The sequence below is a fragment of the Leptodactylus fuscus genome, chromosome 2 (assembly GCF_031893055.1).
Source record: "Leptodactylus fuscus isolate aLepFus1 chromosome 2, aLepFus1.hap2, whole genome shotgun sequence".
Classification (NCBI taxonomy): domain Eukaryota; kingdom Metazoa; phylum Chordata; class Amphibia; order Anura; family Leptodactylidae; genus Leptodactylus; species Leptodactylus fuscus.
Window position 1 is genome coordinate 57,447,212 of NC_134266.1, and position 27,350 is coordinate 57,474,561.

The window sequence follows — 27,350 nt, forward strand, 5'->3', positions numbered from 1 at the left end:
TATTCGAAAAACATACCTGGATCATTGGTTGAAGACTGGATCCTTCAGAAAAGCAATTAATACCACTGACACAGACCCTCCAGTAGGAGCAGCGGCTTCAACATTGAACAGGCATGTTCAAATATTATGTTAAAAAGTTAAAATATGGATATTGTGATTATCCAGAACCAGATTTGGGTCATACGACTTTTCAATTGCAGTGAAGAGATTACTGATGCTGAAATAATCGACAGGCTGAAGAGTTTGTGGAAGAGTTAGTGACGCAAAATGTGCCAGAAGTGTTCAACAAACTGCCTAGTACTAGTTCTTCTTCTGTGAATATCTATTCCACAGGAAAAATATCAGTAAAAGGAAATACTATGATTCCTACTTGGATATTGGATTCGCTGTGACCAGTGACAACAAACCACAGTTAAGTTCCTTATTTTTTAACTGTGGCTGAAAAAGAAAAAAGTTTGAATAAAGTTAAATAGGACCGTCCATCAAATTGGGCACAGGCAGTTCCATATACTGCTGGAAAGCTGACAGTGTGCTGAATTCAGTGCACTATCAGCTTTCCCGATCTGTGCCCCGGGTAGGGCGCTATCGGTCCCGGTACCATAGCGCTTTACAGTCAGAAGTGTGTTTCTTTTTTTTTTTTTATGTAGATTGGGAGCCCCACATAGAGCTCACAATGTACATTTTCTTCCCCTATCAGTATGTCTTTGGAATATGGGATGGAAATCCATGCAAACACGGGGAGAACATACAAACTCCATGCAGATGTTTTTTTGCCCTTGGCAGGATTTGAGCACCAGGACTCCAGCGCTGCAAGGCTGCAGTGCTAACCACTGAGCCACCGTGTGGCCCCCCAGAAGTGCGTTTCTGACAGTCAGTCAGGAACATCCTTATCCACAGGAGCACCTATCGCGCCACGGGGTGCTGTGGTGCCGTGTGTCCCCCAAGCAAGTCTGCTCTGGGGGGCCCTGTCATGCAGATAAGAGAACAGAATGACGCGAGAGCAGATGTGACCCGGGCCTCAAATTGCAGAGCCCCCACCCTATAAATGAGGGGGACACACTGGATAGCAGCCCCCTCTTCGGTCTCCCCTCCCTTATTACGTTTCAGGTAGTTTTACCTGAGGAGGCTTATGCAGTTCCAGAGATCCTCAGAGTGTCACCTGACCGGCTGGCTGAGCAGGGATTCATCTGCTCAATATAAGACCAATGACCCTGCTATAACAGGTAGTCCGCTGACTGAAGAGACTAGAGCTGCAGGGTCTTGGAGGACCTGTTGTGTCAGCTTATTCAGAAAACAGAGAGTGGTTGTGGAAGTGTCTGGAGCAGCAGCCAAGAACTTCTACATCTCTCCCCCCTCTGAAGCTGGGAACTTCTGAGGACTGAGGAAGAGGCGGCCACGGATGTTGTCATAGCAGATGAAGGATTGGCTGAGGATTGGTCGGGAAAGGAGAAGAAGTTCTAGGCATGTTTGTTCCCCTTCCCAATCACAAGCCAGGCCCCTCCTATGCAAAACAGGCCTGAATCACAGCAGGCGCCAAAAATTCAGTGCTGAGGGCAAGAGCTCAACTTGTGTTCTTAACCCTTAATTTCCTGGGGAAATGCTTACTATGTGTATGATTTCATGGAACAAAAAGTGTCTGCAATGTCTCCTGTTGCATGAGGGTGGGGTCCACATATATGCAAACATGATGGCATACAATGTCTGAGCCCCGACGCAAGTTACAAATTACTTATTCATTAAAGGGGTTCTCTGGCCTCAATTTTTCTATCTACAGGATAGGTCATCAGTATATGTCACACCGAGAAACTGCATAGATCAGCTGTTGCAGCAGCTTCGGGGTGCAATTCAGGTAATAGAAGCAGTGTTGTCGTTCCCGGGAGCCACCGCTATGCAGTAGACAGGGCTGCTGTGCCTATTACTTAAATAGCAGTGATGCTGAACATCCACTAGCTGATCTGTGTGGGGTCCAGGTGTCTTACCCTGTAACCTATACCATAGATAGATACACTTGTAACTTCTATCAGGGCCAGTGCTTAAATTCTATTTTTGTAATGTAGTTTGCGTGGAATTAGCTTTTTGCTTTGTTGAATATCCTTTAGAACTACCAGACAAATCTAGTTTATGTAAAAGCTAAATTATGTTAATTTCATGACAGTGACCACAAGGTGGCAGCAAAGGACAACGTAAGATGGAAATCCCAGTTGCAATTGGTAACGGCAAAAGAAAACCTCCAAAAACATTTCATCTGATCTACAGTAAATTGTTACAGGTCTTATTTACGGTACTCTAAAATTAGTTTTCACAAGTAAATTGTAAATTCACACGGGTTTATAATAAGTGATCATGTCAGGCGATTACGTTTATTAATTAATCTCATGTCTTGTATTCTCAGATGATCCACAGTTGTCAGATCTCCATACTGTACCTTATAATGGGGTCTGACAATGGAAAACGTAGTATCACAGGATAGCTGTACAAATATTTGCCATCCAGTCTGCCAGCTATGGACTTTACTGTATAGGACCCTACACATATGCCTGCGCAGGTTTTTATACTTATTATGCTGCAACCCAGATGGAGGGAACCAGAGGATGGGAGTAGTAGCGGCAATAACTGTGTGACCGGATAGGCCAAGTGTCCTCAACCAATCTCCCAAAACACTTCTCCTAGGCTGGTCACCAATGAGAGGGCCTGCACTCTACCGCATGCTGGTGGTAGTAGTTCCCCTGGGACGTTCCAGTTTATATTTATTTCTATGGTCATGTAACTGTTAGGTGGATCTTGTTATTATTGTTTGACAGTGACATAACTACCACCATAGCAGCAGAGGCAGCTGCCACAGGGCCCGGGACATTAGGGGTCCCTGTGACAGCTACCCCTGCTACCCCCGCTCTTATCACAGACAAACTGTTGTAACTGCAATAAGATTGGGGGAAAGCTTGTAGGACCTGTAGATGAAGGACCTTGTGTGACGTCAGCCATCACATGATTAGGTGGGCGTGTCTTTATAGCCCGTGCAGTCCTGCAAGAGATGAAGAGAAGGAGAGATGTGCTGGGTACAGAAGGGGAGGGGTAATGTGAGATGCAGAATGGAGAGTGAGTGTGTATGTATGTGTGGTCTGGAGGAGGGGAGAGGACAGTATCCTGATATTTGTGTATGAGGAGGAGGGGAGAAGATAGTGTCCTGATATCTGTGTATTAGGAGGAGGGGGAGCTCAGTGTCCTAATATCTGTGTATGAGGAGAAGAGGACAGTGTCCTGATATCTGTGTATTAGGAGGAGGGGACAGTGTCCTGAGATCTGTGTATGAGGAGGAGGGGGAGGTCAGTGTCAGTAGATAGATCAGTAATCTACACATTGTTTGTATTCAGACTTGCTTGCAATTGCTGTTACTAATGACTGTCTAATAGTAGTCAGGGGGCGCTCTGTGTATTGTATTGTACTGAAGGGGAGGGGGATGTGAGATGCAGAATGGAGAGTGTGAGTGTGTATGTATGTGTGGTGTGGAGCAATTGAGGAGCAACAGTAACCTAGGGGCAGAGATGGAGGGGAGGACATGAAAATGGGTGTAGAGATGAGGGGTGCATGAAACTGGGGGCAGATGGAGGGAGGACATGAAACTGGGGGCAGATGGAGGGAGGGCATGAAATGTCATGTGACATCCGTGTATTATTAAAGATGGCCAACACCACCAAAGACTGCAGCGGAGCCGGAGACAGGTAAGTAACTTTTTTTTATGTCTGTATCTCCCTTCGGTCTCCGATTAATATACTGTGGGGTCTGAAAATACCCAGAGTATAATAATTGTTCATGGGTGTTCATTATGGGGCATAATCCCGCGTGCAGGGGCCACAATGGGGTGTAATACTGTGTGCAGGGGCCACTGAGGGACATAATAGAGTGTGCAGGAATGCGGCGGGGGGGGTCAAGGTCTTCAGTGTCAGTCAGGAAGGGGGGGGGGGGGGGCATGTCAAAAGTTCGCCACGGGGCCCCACCATTCCTAGTTACGCCACTGTTGTTAGACATATTACTTTGAGAATTGTCCCCTGATGACCCAGTTTCAAAGTTTGGGGAAATACGTTGTGATGTTACTTTGTTAGCATACAGTATACATCTTCAGAAGGCTGTTTTGTTTATTTGGCTATGTGCCATGATGTCATGAGGGCCCTCGGATGTTATTGGTACCATAACATCTGAAGGTCTTTTGTCCCTCATTGACATATTTGTATCTTGTGATTATTTTGGAGCTTAGAGAATATTTAATAAAAGTTAGATGTTCTTGTTTTTTTTTTTCCTGTTAGCAGTATATTTCATAAGGTTCTGATGTTTATTGAACAGAGATTTTTAGGAATATTAATAATCATATTATTTTAGAGCCAGAGATGGAGTTGGTAACTCTGACTCAACCCCAAATGGGTCCCGACTCTGATCCCGTGACTCCAAATACACAGCCCTGAAGTATACTACCTTTAGAAGCTTTGCAAGGCTTGTCAGTTTTTATTGGAGATCTTCAGTATTAGGTCAGTAGGAGTATGACACCCCAACAATCAGCTAATGTGACTATCAGATCTGCATACTGTATGGAGCCACAAGCAGTTTGGACTGTACACTGTGTCAGGGTCTGGGGTTGCTAGGTGGGGTGGCATAGGCACACAAGTCCAGTTTCTTTTAGTCCAAAACAAAGGTAGAGTTTATTTTCACTCAAAAAGGTAGTGCAGCAACAAAAGGAAACAATACAAAAATAAATACCTGCCCGGCTAGGCTCTAACTAAACATAGAATAGGTTATGTAAAGCATAAAAGTCATCTCCAGCCGGGAAAGGATTTCTCTATAATTTCTCCTGGTTTTAATGGATTACGAATAAAAATTTAGCTATTACTAATCTTCGGAATTTGGATTTAACTTTCTGTTCCCGGTTGGAGGTGACTTTTATGCTTTACATCACTATACTTCCTGGTGCAAGTCTATCCAGTGTCTTTGTCTCCCAGGAAGGACTATGGAAATGGTGAGTGGAAATAAATAACTTTTTTCTTTTGCTTGAATAGAATAGATTACCTCACCTAGAATAACAGAAACCCAAAAAGCCAGTAGAATCATTCAGGACACAGCTCCAAAAATATGACCTCTCTGTCAGCTCTCCAGCCAAGCTCTGCCCAAAGTCTGCTGCTGGAGCAACTTCTTATGCCTCCTTGATGAGCAGACTCTCTGCAGCTGAGTCGCTGCTGGATCATCCCCAAAGTGTGGACTGGAGGGGGGTGGAATGACAGGTCCCACTACCAACCTACCTGTCATTCTGAAAAAATCTAGCCATGTCAAAAGTTCGTCACGGGGCCCCGCCATTCCTAGTTACGCCACTGACAGAGCCTATAACGTCCCTGGGCAACCTTCTATTACCAAGGCAGGGGGATTGAACAGTGGACTACAACCCCCATCTTCAAACTGCTGTTCTGTTCGATCCAGTTGTGTTAATAAACAGTTACCTGGTTCACTGCACATCTGGCCTCCTGAGCTGTGCCTGCATTTCCTTCTCCTCAGAGAGGAGAGGTCCCCTCTCCAACTGGAAGCGCCCTGGGGAAAACTTCTACCATCACCACCAACTGCAGGACCCCCCTTGACAGTGTCTGGCCCTTGTGTGGGACTGGAGTGATTGCTGGAGTGTGCTAGGCCTAGCAGGTGGCACAGCATCCGCCACTACAACTCCCATCCTCTGGTCGTCTCCATCCGGGTTGCGGCATATACCGTATTTTTCGGACTATAAGACACACTTTTTTCCCCCAAAATTTCGGAGGAAAATGGGTGCGTCTTATAGTCCGAATGTGGGGGGAGGAGCGGATTTACAGCAAGGCCGCACTACTGCCACCGCTGGTTTTCTTCAGCGGCAGGAGCGTGACAATCTGCAGGCCCCGGCAGCTAAGACACTCCCCGGCATCCGCCGGTCTATTACAGCAGATGCCGGGGACTGTCTTAGCTGCCGGGGCCTGCGGATTGCCGCGCTACTGCCGCTGAAGAAAACCAGCGGTGGCAGTAGCGCGGCCATGCTGCAAATCCGCTCCTCCTCCGCAGGTCCCGGCAGTTTAGAGTTAGCCCCAGGGCAGGTCCCCACCGGCCCCATACCTTTAGTGATGCAGGCCGGCTCCTGCACAGCGAGGCCGCAGGAGCCGACCTGTTCCGATGACAGCCGGGAGCCTAATGAAGGCTCCCAGGCCTGTCATAGATATAGATTACTATCGCGGCTGGTCTATGACACTCCGCGATAGTAATGTATAGAATCTCCCATAGACGGCAATACACTTGTATTGCCGTCTATGGGACTTGCAATCAAATGATTGCAGGTTCAAGCCCCCTAGGAGGGGGATAATAAAATAGTTAAAAAACAAACAAAAAAAAAACACTTAAAAAAATATAATAAAAAATAAAATAAATAAAAGTTCTCCTTTCCATATAAAAGTATAACATTACTGTGAAACATATACATTAGGTATCCCTGTGTCTGAAAATGCCCGGTCTACTAATAGTTTTATGTACAGTGAACGTCAAAATCAAAAGTGCTAAACCGCCGGGTTTTTCTCACCGTTTTGCCTCTGATTTAAATAAAAGGTGATCTAAGCAATAAACATTTCCAAAAATGGTATAACTAAAAAGTACACCTGGCCCCACAAAAAAAACGCCCTATACATCCCCGTACAGCTGCAGGGTCACCTGTCAATGTGGCCTTGCAGCTGTTCCAAAACTACAACTCCCATACATTAAATATTTTACCATTTTTTCCCTGAAAATTTTTTTCCCCTATTTTTCTCCTCTATATCCTATAGTCTATATCCTATAGTCCAGTGCGTCTTATAGTCCGAAAAATACGGTAGTTTTGTTACTGCAGAAGGATCTGCACAGTTGATCTATTATGTCATTAGGGGGTAACAATCCCATTAGTCTCATTTTATTTGTGCTGTTACAAAGACTGCAGTCTGAAATACTTTAGAGGCTAAGGATTGCTGCAGAGGTAATAGGGCAAAGTTGTCCAAGTGACAAATTCTTCAGTTGTCAGGAGAAGTCATCATAATGGTCTGGGGCGTGAGGAAAGAGAATGTCTGCAAGTCTCATTTAGCAAGTACTTTTATTTCATAAAAAATATACAAAAAAGTCTCCTGTCTAGTCTAGATCCAATTGATAAATGGGTGTTCCATTCAATAGGATGAGTCCCTATACAGTCTGATTGGGCACTGTCAGTGTTCAGGGGTTTATTCCAGTAACACCCAGTTATTAGCAGATAATGGTGATGTCTATAGGCAGAGCATAGCAGGAAAGGAGGGCCACAAGTTTGAGGAACAGTTCGTGGTCTATGGGCTACTTATTCTGTTGCTGCCTTATTAGGGTGCATTCACACGGAGTAATGTGCCGCGTGACCTGGCACGTATACACCGTGTGAGATTTTGAGCGCCGTATACGCTCCCATTGATTTCAATGGGAGCCTGGATCGTATAAGCCGCGTTATTTTGCGGCCGTGATTTTGCAGCCGCAAAATCATGGCCGCAAAATAACGCGGCGTATACGAGACTAACTCCCATTGAAATCAATGGGAGCGTATACGGCGCTCAAAATCTCGGTTACTCCGTGTGAACGAGCCCTTATATTGCAGACATCTCGTGGTCTTTACGCCTGATGTTTAGGTGCATTTCCTGTGACAACCAGGAACGAGAAACACACACAGTATAGAAACACAAGATATTCAAAATTGTGCATTTATTCTTTAATACATTGTCAAATTTATGATATTTCATTGTACATAGCACATTATAAAATTCTATTTTGATGATTCAATATGTAGCAAATGTCAAATATAAGATTTCTTGTTACATCCAGGATTATACATCCAAAGATATGTCTTTGTCCCATGCAAAAGGCACACTCACATAAAATACCACTTTTTTTTAAATATATGTTGGTAGAAGATAAAGCCTCACACATAATTACTCATCTTCACTTTCCTACTCGTATAATGTTCTTGACTCTTGATCCTTGGAACCACAGCTCTGTCACTAATGGTTAGATAAAAAACGGAGCTCGGCAGAACCACGGTGCAGATCATGTCATCCAACATTCACAAAAAATTGAAGATGATCAGTGTGAATTGTACTTATTACCAACATTATAGTCCTATCACAACCTGGGCTATGATAGTGTTGGATGCTTATGATAACCCCATTGCCTAGATGATGATGTCATCAGGATTACACTAGTTACTATTAATGTGTTAGGTGGACCTGTCAGCAAAAGATAGGTACTGACCCCTTTAATCCAAAAACAGGTCAAGGCTCTCAATAATCTTTACTTAAAAATTTAAATTTGACTCCTACAACCTTCATCATGCTTCCTAGGGTTAAGATCCAGCCATATCCTTTGCATCCACATTTAAAAGAAATTACCGTATATACACGAGTATAAGCCGACCCGAATATAAGCCGAGGTCCCTAATTTTACCACAAAAAAATGGAAAAACTTATTGACTCGAGTATAAGCTGAGGGGGGGAAATCCACCATTGCAGATAAAAGTCTGGTCATGTGCATTACAGCTTAGTAACTCCATGGGGATCATAGTAATAGCAGTTAACCCCATCATGTCCCTCACATTAACCCCCTGTGTGCCTCACATAACAGTTACTGATATGTGGGACATATGGAGGTAATAATTAGGTATCTTCATAATTAAGGTCCTTCATTAGTACCTCATGTGTCTCACATATTAGTAACCCTTATATGGGGCACACAGGGGTTAATATGAGAAACATGATGGGGTTAACTGTTATTAATGTGAGGCACATGGAGTTACTGAAACTAAATGAATAACCCCAAATGCCTGACATTAATAGGCAGAGTAACTAAAGGAAGGTCCCTGTGTGTCACTTTACTGTAGTTTCCTCTCCTCCATACAACAGACATCTTCCATAAGACACAATGAATCCTGGCCACTCATCTGCGGGGTAGATGCTAAATCCTAGTGTGCTAAAGGACCTCTGATGACGTCATGACCATGTGATCGGACTCTGGTGTGGGCGGAGCTACTAGGATTTAGACTAAAACCTTATCTGCAGATGTTACATATCAGTGGCTGCAGGACTTCTGATGACATCACAGTCATGTGACCTCATGACAAGCCAATCACAGAGCAGTAGCACTAAAGGACCTCCCCCTACCAGGTCCTTCCAGTTTTCTGTGCTCCGTGGACCCTGACTCGTGTATAAGCTTTTTCAGCATGAAAAGTGTGATGAAAAAGTCGGCTTATACTCAAGTATATACGGTACTCAGTCCACGAGGTATCCCTAAACCTCAGCATGCATTATAATAAGGAGGCAGTATAGTCATGGTATCCATTGTCCTGACAGGTTCCAATCATTGCATGGGGACTTTGAGAACTATGAAGCCGACATTTCCTAGGTGTCACCTAACTCTAGGAATATTTCATTTTTTCCATGTTATAAAAATTCAAGAGTAGCATGCAACAGAAAATAAATCCCATGGTTGGAATCACATATGTAATTTTTGGTGCCAAAGCCAAGGATTGATAAAATATGGAGGGAAAGGATGCAGATCCATCCCTGCCCTGGGTACATGTCAGGAGAATTTAGGCCCTCAAGCTGCCATAAACCTGTTTTCTAGGACGGTGACATATTGACAATTATTGTTTTCTATATTTTGGCAGATGCAACATAACAGAGGAAAAGGTACTGAATGTTGTAATCTATTGACCTGTAAGGAGTCATGGAGGTGGGGCCTCTATGTTCACCTTCCCCCTTGATTTGATTGATGGTCATCTCATCTCTAGTATACCTCGCTTTACTGCACATGTCCAGGACGTTGTGCCCACACGCAGAGTTTATGGGACGTCAATCAAGTCAGAAGGGGGAGTGACCATTTGGACTCTTCAATGGAGAGGCTCCACCCCCAAGACTCCTAACAAGTCATTAGATTGTTTGTCCTCTTAACAAAATACTTTTTATAATTCATGCTGTATTAATAAGAATATAGATAGAAATGCTGGGTTACAAGTAGGTGGTAGTTTAGGGCCAAATTCTTCACACCAGGTTCTGTTTAAATACTGCACCAAAAACTGCATGTGTGAATCCAGCCGAATACATTCACTAAGTTTCATTAAGTAAACATTACCACTTACCCTTAGAAAACCTGCTTATATAAAACTCCTAGAGTCACCAAGCGCCTCTAGGTCTATATGGGTCGAACAGTCACCTGATAATAAAAGGAATCAGCACTTTAAAGTTCCATGTAAAAATAGATACTTCTGTTTGGTCCACTTGTCTTCCTCACTTATATGAGGATTGGTCCGTCCAACTATATTTATGGAAGTTTCCTACTGTAATGTATAAAAGAGATGAATAGTCTCATCGAGCTCCTATTACTAGGAAGAATTGTTACTGCTGCATGCGGAGGATTTGGTGGAGACAAATGGTATAAACTCTCCCACCAAGTCTCAGTAATGGAATAAAGGCCTTGATAAATATAGGCCAGCAAGGACAATGTATAATGAAGTGGTGTAATCTAGAACTAATGCTATATAATAGCAGAGCACATGTAGTGGCCTAAACTGCTTATACACTTAAGGTGAATTTCACACAAGCGTATTTACCGGCTGCATTTTTGCCATATTACCACCAAGTGTCTCAGCCTAACTGCAAGTCAAACGAAATATCCTATTTATATCCTATTATATCCTATTGATTGCAATGGGAGCCTGGATCGTATACGCAAAATCATGGCCGCAAAATAACGCGGCGTATACGATCCAGGCTCCCATTGAAATGAATGGGAGCTTTTACGGCGCTCAAAATCTCACACGCCGTATACGTGCCAGGTTAAGCGGCACGTTACTCCGTGTGAATAGGATTCCATTGGGTATATTGCCAGAATGGGAGCATTGTCATAGAGATATGCTATATGTCATATTTGTTGAGTTGGCAAAACTTCTAAGCAGATGTTTGCACATCCTAATACACTAATGACAACGTGCACATTAATAGCTGCGCCACAGTTCTACCTGTTACAAATGCCTATTGTTCTATACTTTGTCTTTATTTTGTAACTGACTTGGTAACAGAGTGATATGTATAGTAACCCATGCAACATAACTGGTCAAGCAAAACATAATCCGGCATTGTCAACGTAATACTAACATTAGCGGTCCAATGGACAACTTGGCCTAAATGGATCCACATTTTCCATGTTTACATATTGACCTGCCAAGTTTTCTATTACCTGTAGATAGTTTCACCAGTCGTTGCTAATAGGTAACACTAGAGGGACTGTTGTCTTTCCTTACAAGGTGAGCAATATTTCTTATAAATTTACAAACACTTCTCAATGATGTTTTCCAAATTCTTAAAGATGTAGTAAAGCTTTAGGTTCCAAAAATAGTTTCTGGTGAAAGTTTTTCTATCCTATCTAACTTTATTTGTACTGTTAGAAACTCTATAAAAGTACAGCCAATAAAATGTATTCATACCTTTATTATCTAAGGGTGCATTCACACTGAGTAAACGCTAGCTTATTTTGTAAAGTAAAATTACACTTGTAAATTTTGCTATCCCATTGACTTCAATGACATTTTACAGGCGTATTTTTACAGGCGTATTTTTACGGGCGTATTTTTTACAGCCGTATTTTTACACTTGTAAAAAAATATCATTGAAGTCAATGGGATAGCAAAATTTACAAGTGTAATTTTACTCTACAAAATAAGCTAGCGTTTACTCAGTGTGAATGCACCCTAAAATGTGAGGTATTGTTGGTCACATTAACCCTAATCATTTATTTTTACCATTGGAATTATGGGTGGATGAATGGAAAAGAGAATATATGGAGGGAAATGTGCCCTGTTCTGTCGTTGTAGGTCCTTCTACCACAATGTCCCTGTCTTAAAGGGGTTGTGCAGGACTTCAAAAACATAGCTGCTTTCTTCTTGTCAGGTAATGACCTCGCGATGGTTGGTCACATGGCAATACCACATCTCTGTACAATTAAGATTAAAGGGATTGAGGTACAGAATGGCCATGTGACTAGTGGACATGATGCCACTTCCTGAGAAAAAGAAAGCAGCCATGTTTTTAAAGACCTGAACAACCTCTTTAAAGGGAGTGTATCATTGGAAAAACTCATTTTCAACTAAAGGCTATTCTACTTCTACCTTTACTGCTTTGATTCTCCCCGCCGTTTCTACAAAATCCATTTTGTTCTGGTATGCTAATGAGGTTCACAGAGCACCGAAAGCGTCCCCCCCAGCGCTCCGAACACCCTCCGCATCATACCTGTCTACCACCCCTGTCTACCATACGTTCGTATGCTCAGTATGCTCATTTAGACTAACTGAGCATACGAGCGCACAAAATGGCCGTTCAGACATGCGAAGTCAGCTCTGCCTGAACCCACAGTGGCAGAGCCACTTGCGCATGCCCGAGCTTTTAGATAGGTACAGCGCGGCGTCAGAGGTACAAGTTCCGGAGAACAGAAGGAGGGGACAAGCATAAGCATGAAAGGGGTGGTGGACAGGTATGGTGCGAGGGGTGCTTGGTGCGCTGGGGGGATGCTTCCAGTGCTCTATGAACCTCATTAGCATACCAGAACAAAATGGATTTTGAAGAAACAGTGGGGAGAATCAAAGAAGTGAAGGTAGGAGTAGAAAAGCGTTTTTAACGGCTATTCCAACGTGCCTTTAGTTGAAAAAGAGTTTTTCTAATGATAGACTCCCTTTAACAGTAAGCTTATATATGGAATGATGGATTTGACTTGAGAAACTATGTGTGCCACCATATTAGCAATGGTGTGAACCATCATATTAGCATCTGGTCCGACCAACTGGTTTTCTGGTGAAATATTTTGGCAAAAGCTTACAATACGTAAAAAGAAATAAAGAACCATCACAAATCTCCTACCATGACCACTCTGGTGCTGTCTTAGTCCCACCTGGTACTTCCTGGTCTTGCTCATACATCAATGGCGGAGGTTGGTCACACTGTGGACCACAATTGACTGAGCAGTCCTATATCAAGAGAATCCAGGGAGTTAAGATTGCTCGGGAACCCCAATATCATTGTAATCATTGCAAGGGATTAGGAAGGTATATTGTAGTATTATATTTTTTTATCCAATTTGAGCCTTTGACAAAAAATGTTCACCCACCAGAAAACTCTGTTAATGAATTCTATCTCTCTGAAATGAATGGCTTTTTACATATCCTTACACGACAAACAATTGAAGACTGTTGAATCTCATTCATTTGCGAATATCAAACTAAATTTGACATTGTATTACCTTCAATATAATAATCAAAGTATGGTTTATCTGAGAATTTGGCAAACACGTTAGAAAAATAAGTGGTTGTATGCATATTAAACAGCAAATATGCTAAATTCCTAAAAATGCTGACCATCTTTGCAATAAGATTGAGGTATGATAAGGAGTATACCGGTATTTCGGAGCATGGATCAATAACTTATCGGAATAATCTGACAGCATGCTTTGGTTTCTATAAAATAGTCGGATATAATGAAAAGCCTAAAATCACTGACTGATAGTTTAGCTAAAGAACGTACCAAGAATGATCAAAATTGCATTTCAGTGGAGACTAGTCAACATCTAATACATAGTCATAATCTGAAGAAAGGACAGTAGAGACTTCTCTCCACCGATGGAGTGCCTGACATTGACATCTTTCAATAGCATCTTATCTTTTAAGTGTGAAAATACAAGGTCATTATAGGAAGCATCTAGTTAACTTTGTGGCTGCACACTCTTATCTTCTAAGCCGCTAACCACTTGCTCATCTTCAGTCTCCGTGGATGCTTCTTGATTCTCTAAGTCACTTAACTGTCCCTCTCCAAATTCTAAAATAGTTGGCAAATTCCCCTGTTTAGGGCATCGTTTCTTGAGGCTAACTAAAAAAGGCTGTGGCAAGGAGAAGATGTCCACATTATTGCCAAGGTCAATCCAAGTCATGGAGGGAAACTTTTTAGGGTCCTTCAAAGCTTCGGTAATTTCCCTCAAGATGGATTTTGTCAATCGGTTTCCATTGAGTGCTAGAGTGGTAAGATGTGGAAGGCCACTGAGGACAGGCAGAAGGTGTAAGAACATTTCATCTGTGAGTTCCGTAAAACAGAGTTCCACATTCTCCACTTCTTCTGAATTGTGCTGAAGATAAAGCATCAACCGGTCCAGGTCCTTCATGGTGAGGGGAATGCCAGAAAGGTCTAAAGAGCCATCTTGAGGTCTTGCCGATAGAATTGCTTTTAAGCTGCAGAAAAAAGAATAAGACCAAATTATTCACCAAAATTTTTCACTATTATTCATTACAATAAAGAATAAGGGAAAAGAGTTCTTACATAATGATAAAAAAAAGTTATTGGGGTTCCCAGATCATAAAAACTTAGAACGAAGGTATAAAATAACATAAGTGTAGACAATCGTATAAAATATTCAAAGAAGCAATACTCACTTGATGATGTATCAGTAAGGCCATTGTTGTTGATGTGATGTCACCACTGGAGCCCTGTATACAAAGCACTGGAGCTGTGGCATTGGAGCAAAGGGGCATTGAACAGTTAAAGAGGACCTTTCATGTCCTCGGGCACATGCGGTTTTATATACCGTTAGAAAGCCAACAGTGAGTTCAATTTAGTGCCTTGTCAGTTTTCCGTTATGTGCCCCAGGAGAAGAGATATTGGTGCATTTTCCAATAGCTCTTCACTGTCAGAAGGGCATTCCTGACAGTCTAGCTGGGCACGCCCCTCCTGACAGTACTGTCCATAGCGCTATACTGTCAGAGGGGGCGTTTCTTACCGCCCAGTGATGATGCCTAGTGATGACGTTCCTTAGCGCTCAATGTCAGTCCTGGATGGTAAGGAACGCTCCCTCTGACAGTGTGGCGCTACACACAGTACTGTCAGGAGGGGCGTTCCCAGCTAGACTGTCAGGAACATCCTTCTGACAGTGAAGAGCTATCGATAAATGCACCAATAGCTCTTCCCACATAACGGGAAAGCCGACAGTGCACTGAATTCAGCACACTGTGGGCTTTCTAGTGGTATATAAACCCGCATGTGCCCGAGGACATGACAGGTCCTCTTTAACTGATCAATCCACCTTTTCTCCAATGCCACAGCTCCAGTGCTTTGTATACAGGGCTCCAGTGGTGACGTCACATCAACAACAACGGCCCTACTGATACATCAACAAGTGAGTATTGCTTCTTTGAATATTTTATACCATTGTCTGCCTTTACCCCATTTTTTTTATGATCTTGGACAGGTTACAAAACACATGACTAGTGCCACTCTGTTCAGGTGAGCCTCATTTACTGGAATGGAGCTGAGCTGAAATAACAGATGCAGCCTGTGAATAAGAGTGACACTGACTTTGAACTGTGACAGTATCTGTATTTATGTGATTCATATACAAAACTATATAGGCTAGATGACGTAATACGTTACGCTGACATCATTCAAGCTGTCATTATTGGAACTGAGTCAATTAAAGGGGTTGTCTAAGGCTGTAAAATGTCGACTTCTTTCTTCTAAATACAGCGCTGTACTGTACCAACTCTTGGATTGAGCTTGGTAATAAACCTGCTACGAACCCTTTATGGCTGAGGCTGCATGTTGTGAAAATGCTGTGTTTTGGCCTTTGAAAAATCAAGGCAGGAAAAAAAAACCCTGTATTTTACAGTGCCAGATAGTGAATACGATTTAATTTAATCTCACTCCAAACCTACAGAATAAAACATTGCGAAAAATGTGAAAAATGCAATTATTAATTTTACATGCAAAACAACAGCATTTTCCCCATACCCCTATATTGTATGAGGGAGGGAAAAATGCAAATGCAGCAGATAACCAGTGAAAAACGAGAGTATTTTTGCTGTTTTTTTCTGTAGCGTAGTTTTGGCTGCAATAAGTTATGTGAATCCTTACACTTAAAGGGGTTTTCTGAGCCAAATTCAGTTTTCACACTGATGACCCACTGCTACAGTGGACAGACTGCTCCAATTACGGATAACAGGATACAAACATAGACAAAATTGTTAGTACCCCTCGTTTAATGAAAGAAAAACCCACAATGGTCACAGAAATAACTTGAATCTGACAAAAGTAATAATAACCAAACTAAATGTTGTCAAGCCACAAAGCTTCTGGGAGAATGTCCTATGGATATATGAAACAAAAATTTAACTTTTTGGCAAGGCACATCAGCTCTGTGTTCACGGACAGAAAAATGAAGCATATCTTGAAAAGAACATTGTCCCTACCGTGAAACATGGAGGAGGCTCTGTTATGTCTTGGGGCTGCTTTGCTCCATCTGGCACAGGGTGTCTTGAATCTGTGCAGGGTACAATGAAATCTCAAGCCTATCAAGGGATTCTAGAGATAAATGTGCTGCCCAGTGTCAGAAAGCTTAGTCTCAGTCACAGGACATGGGTCTTGCAGCAGGATAATGACCCAAAACACACAGCTAAAAACACCCAAGAATGGCTAAGAAGGAAACATTGGAGTGGCCTTCTATGAGCCCTGACCTAAATCCTATTGAGCTTCTTTGTAAGGAGCTGAAACATGCCGTCTGGAAAAGGCCCCCTTCATACCCCAGACAACTGGAGCAGTTTTCTCATGAGGAGGGGGTCAAAATACCTGCTAAGAGGAGCAGAAGTCTCATTGACAGTTACAGGAATCCTTTGCAGCGATTGCCTCAAAAGGTTGTGCAACAAAATATTAAGGGAACCATCATTTCTGTCCAGGCCTGCTTCATGAAGTTTATTTAAAAAAAAAATAAAATTCTATTGAAGCGAAAAGCAATGTCTGACTTTCATAGAATTTTTATTTATTATTACTTTTGTCAGATTCAAGTTATTTCAGTCCATGTGTGTAGGTGCTGAAATAAGTAACAGGAGAGGTGCGGAAATCCAATCCCCCCCCTCGAAACCACAGCCCTCGATGCAGTGGATGTGGATTCTGCACTGCTCCTATTATTTGAATAGGAGTAATCTGCACATGCTCTCTGTTCACTACAGCAGCAGCCAGCACCTGTATGCTGCTGCAACAGCTGATCTGTCTGGGGTCCAGGAATTAGAAACCCATAGTTCACATACTGGATAGGTCATCAGCATGAAAACTTGATTTGGAGCTGGAAAACCCCTTTAAGCTAAGGCGCCACGCTGCGGAATTGCAGCTTATGCGTATCACATTGAAAGCAATAGGTAAAAAAGCCTCCCATTCAGTTCAATGTGTAGCACGTGTAAGACCGAACCCATTGAATTCAATGGGATTCTGTTTTACTGCGCTCACTCTGAACATGTTTATGTGTCAGAACGAGCGGAGTGTTAACTCCGTGTGAAAGCAGCCGTATACTTCTTTCTTCTGATCAACCTACTCCTGGTTATTGCTCAAAAAACTGAAGCAAAATCTGTAACAAATAAAGCTATGTTTCCGCAACGTGGGGTCTCTGCCTTAATGCATATATTACACACAAAGAAGTTATCTCAATTTTTTTTTTATAGATTTCAACATTTAACCCCGATTGGGCCAATATTTTATCAAACTTTTTTTAACACAGATATGAGTACACCATATTTTAGTGGGAACATCTCTTTAATATTGTTCAACAAACATTTTTCCCATCATTTTTATTTACCAAAGCAAGATATTTTTATGTGAAAGTTTCTTTACTGCCCTCGCTGCAATCTATTCTCATTTTCAGGGAACAAAAAAACAGGTAAAGGTAGAAGGTTCTAATGCACTGTAGATGAACCTCACAAAATGAATTTTGCGAAGTTTTCCCATGAGTAATCTTGAGATGTGCGGCGTAAGATGACCAACATTTCAAAACAGCATGATTTTGAGATACTATATCACAAGATATCTATTATACTGTCCATGTGTCTGTGTGTGGCTATCCAGTGACTGTGTTGTCAAGAGGTGTACTAGTAAGTCATGATATTGTATTGAATTGGTTTAATGAGATATCATGGTCCATTACAACTTTTGGCCTACGGAAAGGGTGGACACATCTGCATAGATTAGATTGTATTTAGATTATGATTCATTGTATAACAGATTATAACTGATTCCTTCTGATGGCTTCATTGCGGGATTTATTTTTTTAATAGGAAAGTATACAGCACAGCATTCTGCTAGTGAAAGTAATGGAAACACAAGAATGTAACTTTATATCCCGCCATACAGGCTTACTATCAGTAATGTGGCCTTTTATAATACTGTTATTATTATCCCTCTAGAAACAAAGTGATTTTGTTAAGTGTATAAAATAAACAGCAGGCGTGTGTGAACACAGGAGAACATAATCCTGTTAAAGAAGAGCTAAGCAGAGTTCAACCAATGATAAAAGGTTTAACTCTAAAGATATAAATGGAAAGATGGATCCAACAGCTCAGTCTCCAGGTTGTTTACATGGCAGCTGCTCCCATACGACTGATCTTCTCCAGAAAGATTGACAGCTATTACTAAGAAGGGTCCAACAATTGTATATGTGTAGAACAACACTAAACATGGTAGACTCACATTGGCATCCCGTCCGCTATGCTCTGCTGAATATGTCATACGATGAATACTAATGGCAACCGACATACTCCAAGCTACATCAAGGTGTATACTGTATAGCAGTGATACAGGCTCCAGCTGGATGCAAATGTCAGCATAGCTTTTACACAACAAAACTGCTGATGCCCATTGTCCTATTCAATGAAGTTGTCTTGTTAGTAATGCCTAGCTACATAAATACAGAAAACCCCATAGCAAAGCTCAAGATAGCACCAATTATGATGCCACCCAAGACAGAAGGGTCCAATGTTTGTTTCCTCCTCCGTACTTTCCTTAACCTTTGGGCATACTCTCCACTGCCAAGGTTTGTAACCATACATTTTCTCTAGAGAGGTTAATCCTTCACATGTTCTCCCTGGTCAGTAGCAAGGGTCCTACAGCTACTATGGTGGGTATGCCCATCTACCACCAATGAGCCAAGTTATTGTTACCTGTGCAGGATTATATGTAATGTAAAACTGATGTGGACATGACATAAACCAACACTGCAAATGGGGAAAGGTAGCACATCTAAGGATGGGTTCACATCTGGGCCAGAGTCTCCATTGCTTTCAGTTCTAAAACGGCGGACCCCATTGTGGGGTCTATGGGTGTCTGGACTTTAGGGACTTCTAGTCTGGAGATAGATGCGAATTCCGCCTATAGGACCCGCATATATCAAACATTTATAGCATCTCTTATGGTCGTGTCATAACTGTGATGGGAATACCTTATACCTTTAAGAGAAAGAAATGTAAACATAAAAATATATGTACACTGCTCAAAAAAATAAAGGGAACACGCAAATAACACATCCTAGATGTGAATGAATGAAATTTGCTCATTGAATACTTTGTTCTGTACAAAGCTGAATGTGATGACAACAAAATCACACAAAAATCATCAATGGAAAACACATTTATTAACCTTTGGAGGCCTGGATTTGGAGTCACCCCCCAAAATTAAAGTGGAAAAACACACTACGGGCTGATCCAACTTTGATGTAATGTCCTTAAAACATGTCAAAATGAGGCTCAGTAGTGTGTGTGTGGCCTCCACGTGTCTGTATGACCTCCCTACAAGGCCTGGGCATCCTCCTGATGAGGTTGTGGATGGTCCCCTGAGGGATCTCCTCCCAGACCTGGACTAAAGCATCTGCCAACTCCTGGACAGTCTGTGGTGCAACATGACACGCTGGATGCGCTAACAGGAGACAGGCCAGTACACCAGGAGACGTGGAGGGGTCGTAGGAGGGCAACAACCCAGCAGGAGGACCGCTTTGTGCAAGGAGGAACAAGAGGAGCACTGCCAGAGCCCTGCAGAATGACCTCCAGCAGGCCACAAATGTGCATATGTCTGCAGAAATGGTTAGAAACCGACTCCATGAGGATGGTATGAGGGCCTAATGTCCACAGATGAGGTTTGTACTCACAGCCCAACACCGTGCAGGACACTTGGCATTTACCACAGAACATCAGGATTGGCAACTTTGCCACTGGCGCCCTGTGCTCTTCACAAATGAAAGCAGGTTCACACTGAGCACATGTGACAGACGTGACAGAGTCTGGAGACGCCATGGAGAGCAATCTGCTGCCTGCAACATCCTACAGCATGATCGGTTCGGCAGTGGCTCAGTAATGGTGTGGGGTGGCATTTCTTTGGAGGGCCGCACAGCCCTCCATGTGCTTGCCAGGGGTAGCCTGACTGCCATTAGGTACCGATATGAGGTCGTCAAACCCCTTGTGAGACCATATGCTGGTGCGGTTGGCCCTGGGTTCCTCCTAATGCAGGACAATGCCAGACCTCATGTGGCTGGAATGTGTCAACAGTTCCTGCAAGATGAAGGCATTGAAGCTATGGAGTGGCCCGCCTATTCCCTAGATCTGAATCTGATTGAGCACATTTGGGACATCATGTCTCACTCCATCCACCAATGTCACGTTGCATCGCAGACTGTCCAGGAATTGGCAGATGCTTTAGTCCAGGTCTGGGAGGAGATCCCTCAGGAGACCATCCACAACCTCATCAGGAGCATGCGCAGGCGTTGTAGGGAGGTTATACAGACATGTGGAGGCCACACACACTACTGAGCCTCATTTTGACATTACTTCAAAGTTGGATCAGCCTGTAGTGTGTTTTTCCACTTTAATTTTGGGGGTGACTCCAAATCCAGGCCTCCATTAGATAGTTCCTATCATCTGACACGTCTTTCCTACTATCTCCTGCTACCTATGACTGACACCATGTAAGCTGTGCCCATTTCCCTTTAAACCGTCCTGAGTACTTTGCTTTTTACAGACTTAATCACACTGGCAGGTAATCATCCTTTGTGTACTTGCTATGATGCTGCCGCCTGTTTTCTCTCATACACTCCGCTCCTATTTTGTAACCTTTAATGATTTTGAGTCCTACTGAGCAAAGAACAGGGGAAATGATCATCATTATGAAGATATGAAATGAGTCTTATTACAGGCTCGGTATCTTTTCATCAATCTAGTGCAGTGCTTTTATATTTGGGGAAAATAACCCACCCTTTATGCTGACTGCCATTTCTAAATACAAACTATTCAATAAGGTGTAAAAGAGGTCAGTGGATGGGACTTACAGGATAACTAAGTACATAGACTAATGTTTTCCATATCTCGTCTTTATTAGCTGAAAATAGATTCTTTTTTTTAACCAAATGCATCGAGTTCACAGTTATACTGTAAGTTAGTTAAAAGGGATGCCGCATGAAAAACATTAAGGAAATCTCACCGCCAATTTCACAACACTATGGAGCCTTACATTATGGGTATGTATATATAAAGTATAAACAACCTGACAATGACAACCCCATTTCCAAGCAAATGCCCCATTTGTACCTATAGTATGAAAAAGTGTCATGGGTTATCTTCAAGAGCTGGATGTAGTTAGACAAGGTGGGTACAAGAAGTGGCGTTACTGCCAGGGTAGCAGCGATAGCAGCTGCCACAGGGCTCAGGACATTAGGGGCCCGGCGACAGCTGCTACCGCTGCATTTTTTGTTTTTTTTTAATAGGCCAGTACCGGCGGGGGTAACCCCAGTCAGTAACAAGCCCTACTTACTTACCGATCCAGGCAGGGGCCGGGATTGGTAAGTGACTCATCAGGCCTCACAAGCATTATTAAACTCAGGGGTCTTTTCGAACCCCTGAGTATAATGATTGGAGACCCAAGAGAGGTAACGGAACATAAAAAACAGTGTTACTTACCTCTCCGGGCAGGCTTCGGGCCTACTTGCATGATGTCCTTGATGTCACATGACTGGGATCTGCGTCCACATGCGTTGCAACGCAGACCCCCTCAGTCACATGACATTCCGAACATCATTAAAGATGGCCGACAGCGGCGGAGAGTTCAGCGGAGCTGGGGATATGTAAATGACAGTGGGTTTTTTTTATGTTTTTATCCCCCCTGGGTCTCTGATTATTATAATCTGGGGTCTGAAAAGACCTCAGAGTATAATAATTGTTCATGGGTGTCCACAATAGAGCATAATACTGTGTGCAGGGGCCACTATGCGGCATAATATTGTATGCAGGGGCCACTATGGGGCATAATACTGTGTGCAGGGGCCACTATGGGGCATAATATTGTATGCAGGGGCCACTATGGGGCATAATATTGTATGCAGGGGCCACAATGGGGCATAATACTGTGTGCAGGGGCCACTATGCGGCATAATATTGTATGCAGGGGCCACTATGGGGCATAATACTGTGTGCAGGGGCCACTATGGGGCATAATATTGTATGCAGGGGCCACAATGGGGCATAATACTGCGTGCAGAAATGCGGGGGGGGGGGGTTGGGTGGGGGGGGGGTGGCGTGAGGTCTATTGGTAGAGGTCTTTGGCGTCGGTCAGGGGGGCCCCATGTCAAAAGTTTGCCACGGGGCCCCGCCATTCCTAGATATGCCACTGGGTACAAGGTTGCCTAGTATAATCTCTTGCTTGCCTCTATAGAGTTAAATGAATTTGTAGTATAGATTTTTTCTTCTGTCTCATCCTCCTGTTGTACAAGCAACATTCGGGAAGAAGCTATAAATCTACTAGATGATACCACTATTCACTGACAGCTTTTATATGTGATACAAGAAGAAAGTAACACCTAAGAGGGATTCCTTCCATTACACTTGTACTATTTCCTGTAGCAAGGAACAGGACAAATTAGAAAAGAGCTCATTGGGAACCGAAGGTCAAAACAAAGTCTCCCACACTCTCAGTTATAACACCTACCATACCGTGCAAAAGTTTTAAGCAGGTTTGGAAACAATGCTTTCAACAATAGAAGTTTTATTTCTATCAATTAACAAAAGGAATTGAATGGACAAAAGAGATATGTAAATCACATGGTAATGTTGCTTCAAACAGTGCTTTTCTGACCAACCTAGATGATTCTGAGAGTGATTGGGAGAAGGCGCTGTAGTCATAGGAGACAAAAATTGAGCTCTTTGGCATTAACACAAGTCGCCATGTTTGGAGGAAGAGAAATGCTGCCTATGACACAAAGAACACCGTCCCCACTGCCAGGCATGGAGGTGCAAACATTATGTTTTGGGGTTGTTTCTTTGCTAATGGCACAGGACTACTTTACCTCATCAATGGGAGAATGGATGGAGACGTACTGTAAAATCCTGAGTGACAACCTCCTTCCCTCCGCCAGGACATTAAAAATGGGTTGTGGTGGGGTGTTCCAGAAGGACAATGACCTCAAACATACAGCCAAGGAAATAAAGGAGTGTCTCAAAAAGAAGCATATTAAAGGGGTATTCCCATAAATCTTGTTCACCAACCTGCAGGCTGTGTGCTCTCTTCACTTCCTGGATTTCTCGGCACATTGGTGGGCGGGGTTTTACTTGCTCAGCTATCTGCTATGTTTGCAATCAGTAATGAGTGATTGGTTGTAAATGCAATACCATAGTATGAAGCTGATGTAGAGGCTGATGTAGCAGAGCTGGATTTGAGTCAGTTTGTATTACATACAGAGGTACCGGACTCCCTACCTCAGCCCTTATCAGCCAAATTCAATTAAACCGACTGATAAGTGGAAGAGCTGAAGATAAAGAGTTTAGAAATCCCCGAGCTCTCATCTTCCCCCGCCCCTATCTGAGGAGCTCTGTTACTTGTCAGACATACACAGCACAGAGTTGCTCCCAGCACTCAGCCCCTCCCTCCGCCCCTGAGAGCAGGCAGCTACGTCACTGAGGGACTGAGCAGATAAGCCCATGGTTTGGGGCACGTGGTCATAGAAACGCATGTAAACAATGAAGTGAATAAATTAAGATAGCGGCCAAACAAAACAGTTTTGATAAAGCAATGTATTTAGAAAAAGTCTTAAATCCACATAAACTAGCAGTATAGATAGGATCCTTGTTATGGGACAACCCCTTTAAGGTCATGGAGTGGCCTAGTCAGTCTCCATACCTTAATCCCATAGAAAACTTAGGGAGGGAGCTGAAGCTCCGAGTTGCCAAGCGACAGCCTCAACATCTTAATGACTTAGAGATGATCTGCAAAGAGGAGTGAACCAAAATTCCTCCTGACATCCGCAAACCTCATCATCAACTACAAAAAACATCTGACTGCTGTGCGCGCCAACAAGGGTTTTGCCAAGTATTAAGTCTTGTTTGCCAGAAGGATCAAATACTTATTTCTCTATGCAAAATGCAAAAACATGTATAAAATATACACAATGTGATTTTCTGGATTTTATGTTTGATATTCTCTTGCTATTAAAATTAACCTAACCTTAAAATTCTAGACTGTTCATGTCTTTGTCAGCGGGCATACTTACAAAATCAGCAAGGGGTCAAATAATTATTTCCTTCACTGTACAGCAAAGCTGACAAGTGAGCTGCTGAAAGCAGGAATTGCCAGCCTGCTGTGTCTACCCTGCTAGTCAATGCGAAGACTTCAAACCACAGCAAAGTCTGTGGCTGAGACCCCACATTGCAGAAATGCAGCTTTTTTTGTTGCAGATTTTGCTGTGGTTTTTTGAGCCAAAGGTGATCCTAAATATTTCCCATTCCTTTTTGTGATGTTGTTATAAGTATGTTCTATATGTTCTGTTCTGCTTACTTATTCTGCTTTGTCTGCCTAGCAACAGTGAGGTAGTAATGGAGGAGGAGCTGAGCTTAGGGGGAGGAGTTGTTAGACAGGGAGCCATGATGGAAACATGGAATAAAGTGTTCTGATCTACAAGAGTAACCATCTCATAGTGGACTTATTCCAGAAGACCTGCATCCTCACTACAACACTACAATTGGCGACGAGGATTAAGGATAATCAGTTAAAGGTATTTCACTGCTACAGAAAACTGTTTACAAGACTGCAATCCTAGCACCAGCCATGGCCTGCTTACCCTCCTTTGCTGTATTTGATGTGCACCAGCCCCAAGCAAACTTAGCAGCCTGCTGGAATAAATGGCTGAAACGCTTTGAGATATTCCTGCAAGCAATGAACATTACTGACAATGCAAGAAAGAAAGCCATGTTGTTACACTATGCAGGGGAGCAAGTCTATGATATCTTCACAACTCTGCCCAATACAGGGGAGGACAGTGACTATGAGCTAAGCAAAGCAGCACTAACTAAGCATTTCTCTCCATACATAAATGCAGCTTTTGAAATTTTCAAGTTTAGACAGTCAAAACAGTCAGCTACAGAAACCATTGATGAATATCATGTCCGCTTAAGACAACTTGCAGCTTACTGTGAATTTGCAGATATAGACAAGGAAATTCTGATGCAAATCATACAAGGATGTGTGTCATCTAAGTTAAGGAGACAAGCACTCAGAGATCCCACTATGACTTTAGCAAAGCTACTGGACGTTGCACATATTCATGATGCAGCAGAGAATCAAGCTAAACTTATAGAGAACACAGACTGTATACCAGAGCAGCCATCTTCTGTAGCAAAGCTCACTCAGAAGCCACATGTGCCTCACACACAGGCTGCAGCCTGCTACAACTGTGGAGGTCCTTATCCTCATCAGAAACCATGCCCAGCAAATGGAGTAACTTGTCATAATTGTGGGAAACAAAATCACTTTGCAAAAGTCTGCAGATCACAATCTTCTCTCTCTGCTAAACAAACCTTGCCACAGAAAGTTCAGGCAGTGCAGTCAGTGTCCCCTGCTGATGAGCCCAGCAGCACCTGCTTATTCTCAGTGACTGAGGGGTCTCGCAATGTGCATGCAATGTCTAATCCCAAACAAGTCATCTTAATACATGGCAATCCGGTGGAGACACTGGTAGATACAGGGGCGTCTGTCAATGTTATTAGTCATGCCACTTATAGCCAGCTAAAGAACAAACCTGCTTTGCAAGGCACTAACCTGAAGATATATCCTTATGGTTCAGCTACTGCATTACCCCTATGTGGCAAATTTCAGGCATTACTAACGGCTGATGGGAAATCCATCACGGACACTTTCTATGTAGTGGAGTGTTCTGCAGACACTCTTCTGAGCTGCAATAGTGCGGTATCTCTGGGCCTAGTGAAACTGGCAAACAGCGTAACACACTCTTCTGTCCAAACTATTATGCAGAAATATCCTCAACTCTTTCAAGGCATAGGAAAGCTGAAAGACTTTCAACTGAAATTACACGTTGACCAGTCAGTCCAGCCGTCAGTTCAACCTCACAGGCGCATCCCATTCCATGTCCGCAAGCTAGTGGAGAAAGAGCTACAAGACCTTGAGACAGATGATGTTATTGAACGTGTCGAGGGCCCAACTCCCTGGGTCTCACCAATTGTTGTTGCGCCTAAACTTAAGCAGCCTGGTAAAATCAGATTATGTGTGGATATGCGACATGCCAATCGAGCCATTCAAAGAGAAAGGCACATTATGCCTACCATTGATGATATTCTCACAGATCTAAATGGTGCAAAAGTATTCTCAAAAATTGATCTAAAATCTGGTTATCATCAGCTTGAATTGCATCCAGACTCCAGATATATCACAACTTTTAGCACTCATGTCGGTCTAAGGAGGTTCAAGAGGCTGAATTTTGGCATTTCATCGGCTGCAGAAATCTTTCAGAATGTTATCAGGCAGGTTCTTTCAGGAATACCTGGAGTCCTCAATGTTAGTGATGACATCCTTATCTTTGGCACAACCCAAGAGGAACATGACAATCACCTAGAACAAGTCTTTCAGAGACTGCAAACCTGCAATTTAACTGTTAATCCATCAAAATGTGAGTTCAACAAGACGTCATTGAACTTTTTTGGCTACATTTTTTCTGAAAATGGTGTTTCTGCAGACCCTGAGAAAGTAGCAGCCATAACCTCTGCTAGCCAGCCACAAAATGTCTCAGATGTTCGAAGTTTTCTTGGTCTGGTCACATACTGTGGACGATTCATACCTGATCTGGCTACTGTTTCTGAACCCCTACGACAACTCACTAAAAAGGATACTCCTTGGTCATGGACAGTTGAACATCAATCAGCTTTTGATACACTTAAGTCCAGTCTTTCTAGTGACACGGTCATGGCCTATTTTGACCCACTAAAGTCTACTGAGCTCATTGTGGATGCCAGTCCTGTAGGCCTTGGTGCAATTTTAACTCAGGTGTCCAAAACTGGCAGTATCTCCACAGTCTCCTATGCGAGCAAGGCTTTAACAGAAACGGAACAGCGCTATTCTCAAACTGAGAGGGAAGCTCTCGCAGTTGTATGGGGATGCCTTCATTTTCATCTTTACCTCTTTGGTCGTCCATTCACAGTGGTCAGTGATCAT

The 27,350-nt window shown here is 42.9% G+C and overlaps 2 protein-coding genes across 3 annotated transcripts in view; both read right to left on the reverse strand.

Moving 5' to 3' along the window:
• The window catches only part of LOC142194602 (arylsulfatase H-like), a 28,055-nt gene extending 26,709 nt beyond the window's left edge, over window positions 1-1,346 (reverse strand). Inside the window, exon 1 of the mRNA XM_075263848.1 lies at window positions 1,118-1,346. The gene's annotated coding sequence lies outside the window, so the exon portion shown is untranslated. The remainder of the gene's footprint in view (window positions 1-1,117) is intronic.
• The window catches only part of LRRC75A (leucine rich repeat containing 75A), a 259,754-nt gene that overhangs the window by 3,974 nt on the left and 228,430 nt on the right, over window positions 1-27,350 (reverse strand). Inside the window, exon 4 of one of the 2 annotated variants that reach the window (XR_012715042.1) lies at window positions 11,095-14,293. Coding sequence is in view for 1 of the 2 variants with exons in the window: in XM_075263858.1 (XP_075119959.1) it covers window positions 13,774-14,293 (520 nt within the window). In the remaining variant the exon portion in view is untranslated. Of the gene's footprint in view, window positions 1-7,753; window positions 14,294-27,350 lie in introns of those variants that run through there. The other variant, XM_075263858.1, reaches the window with a different exon arrangement.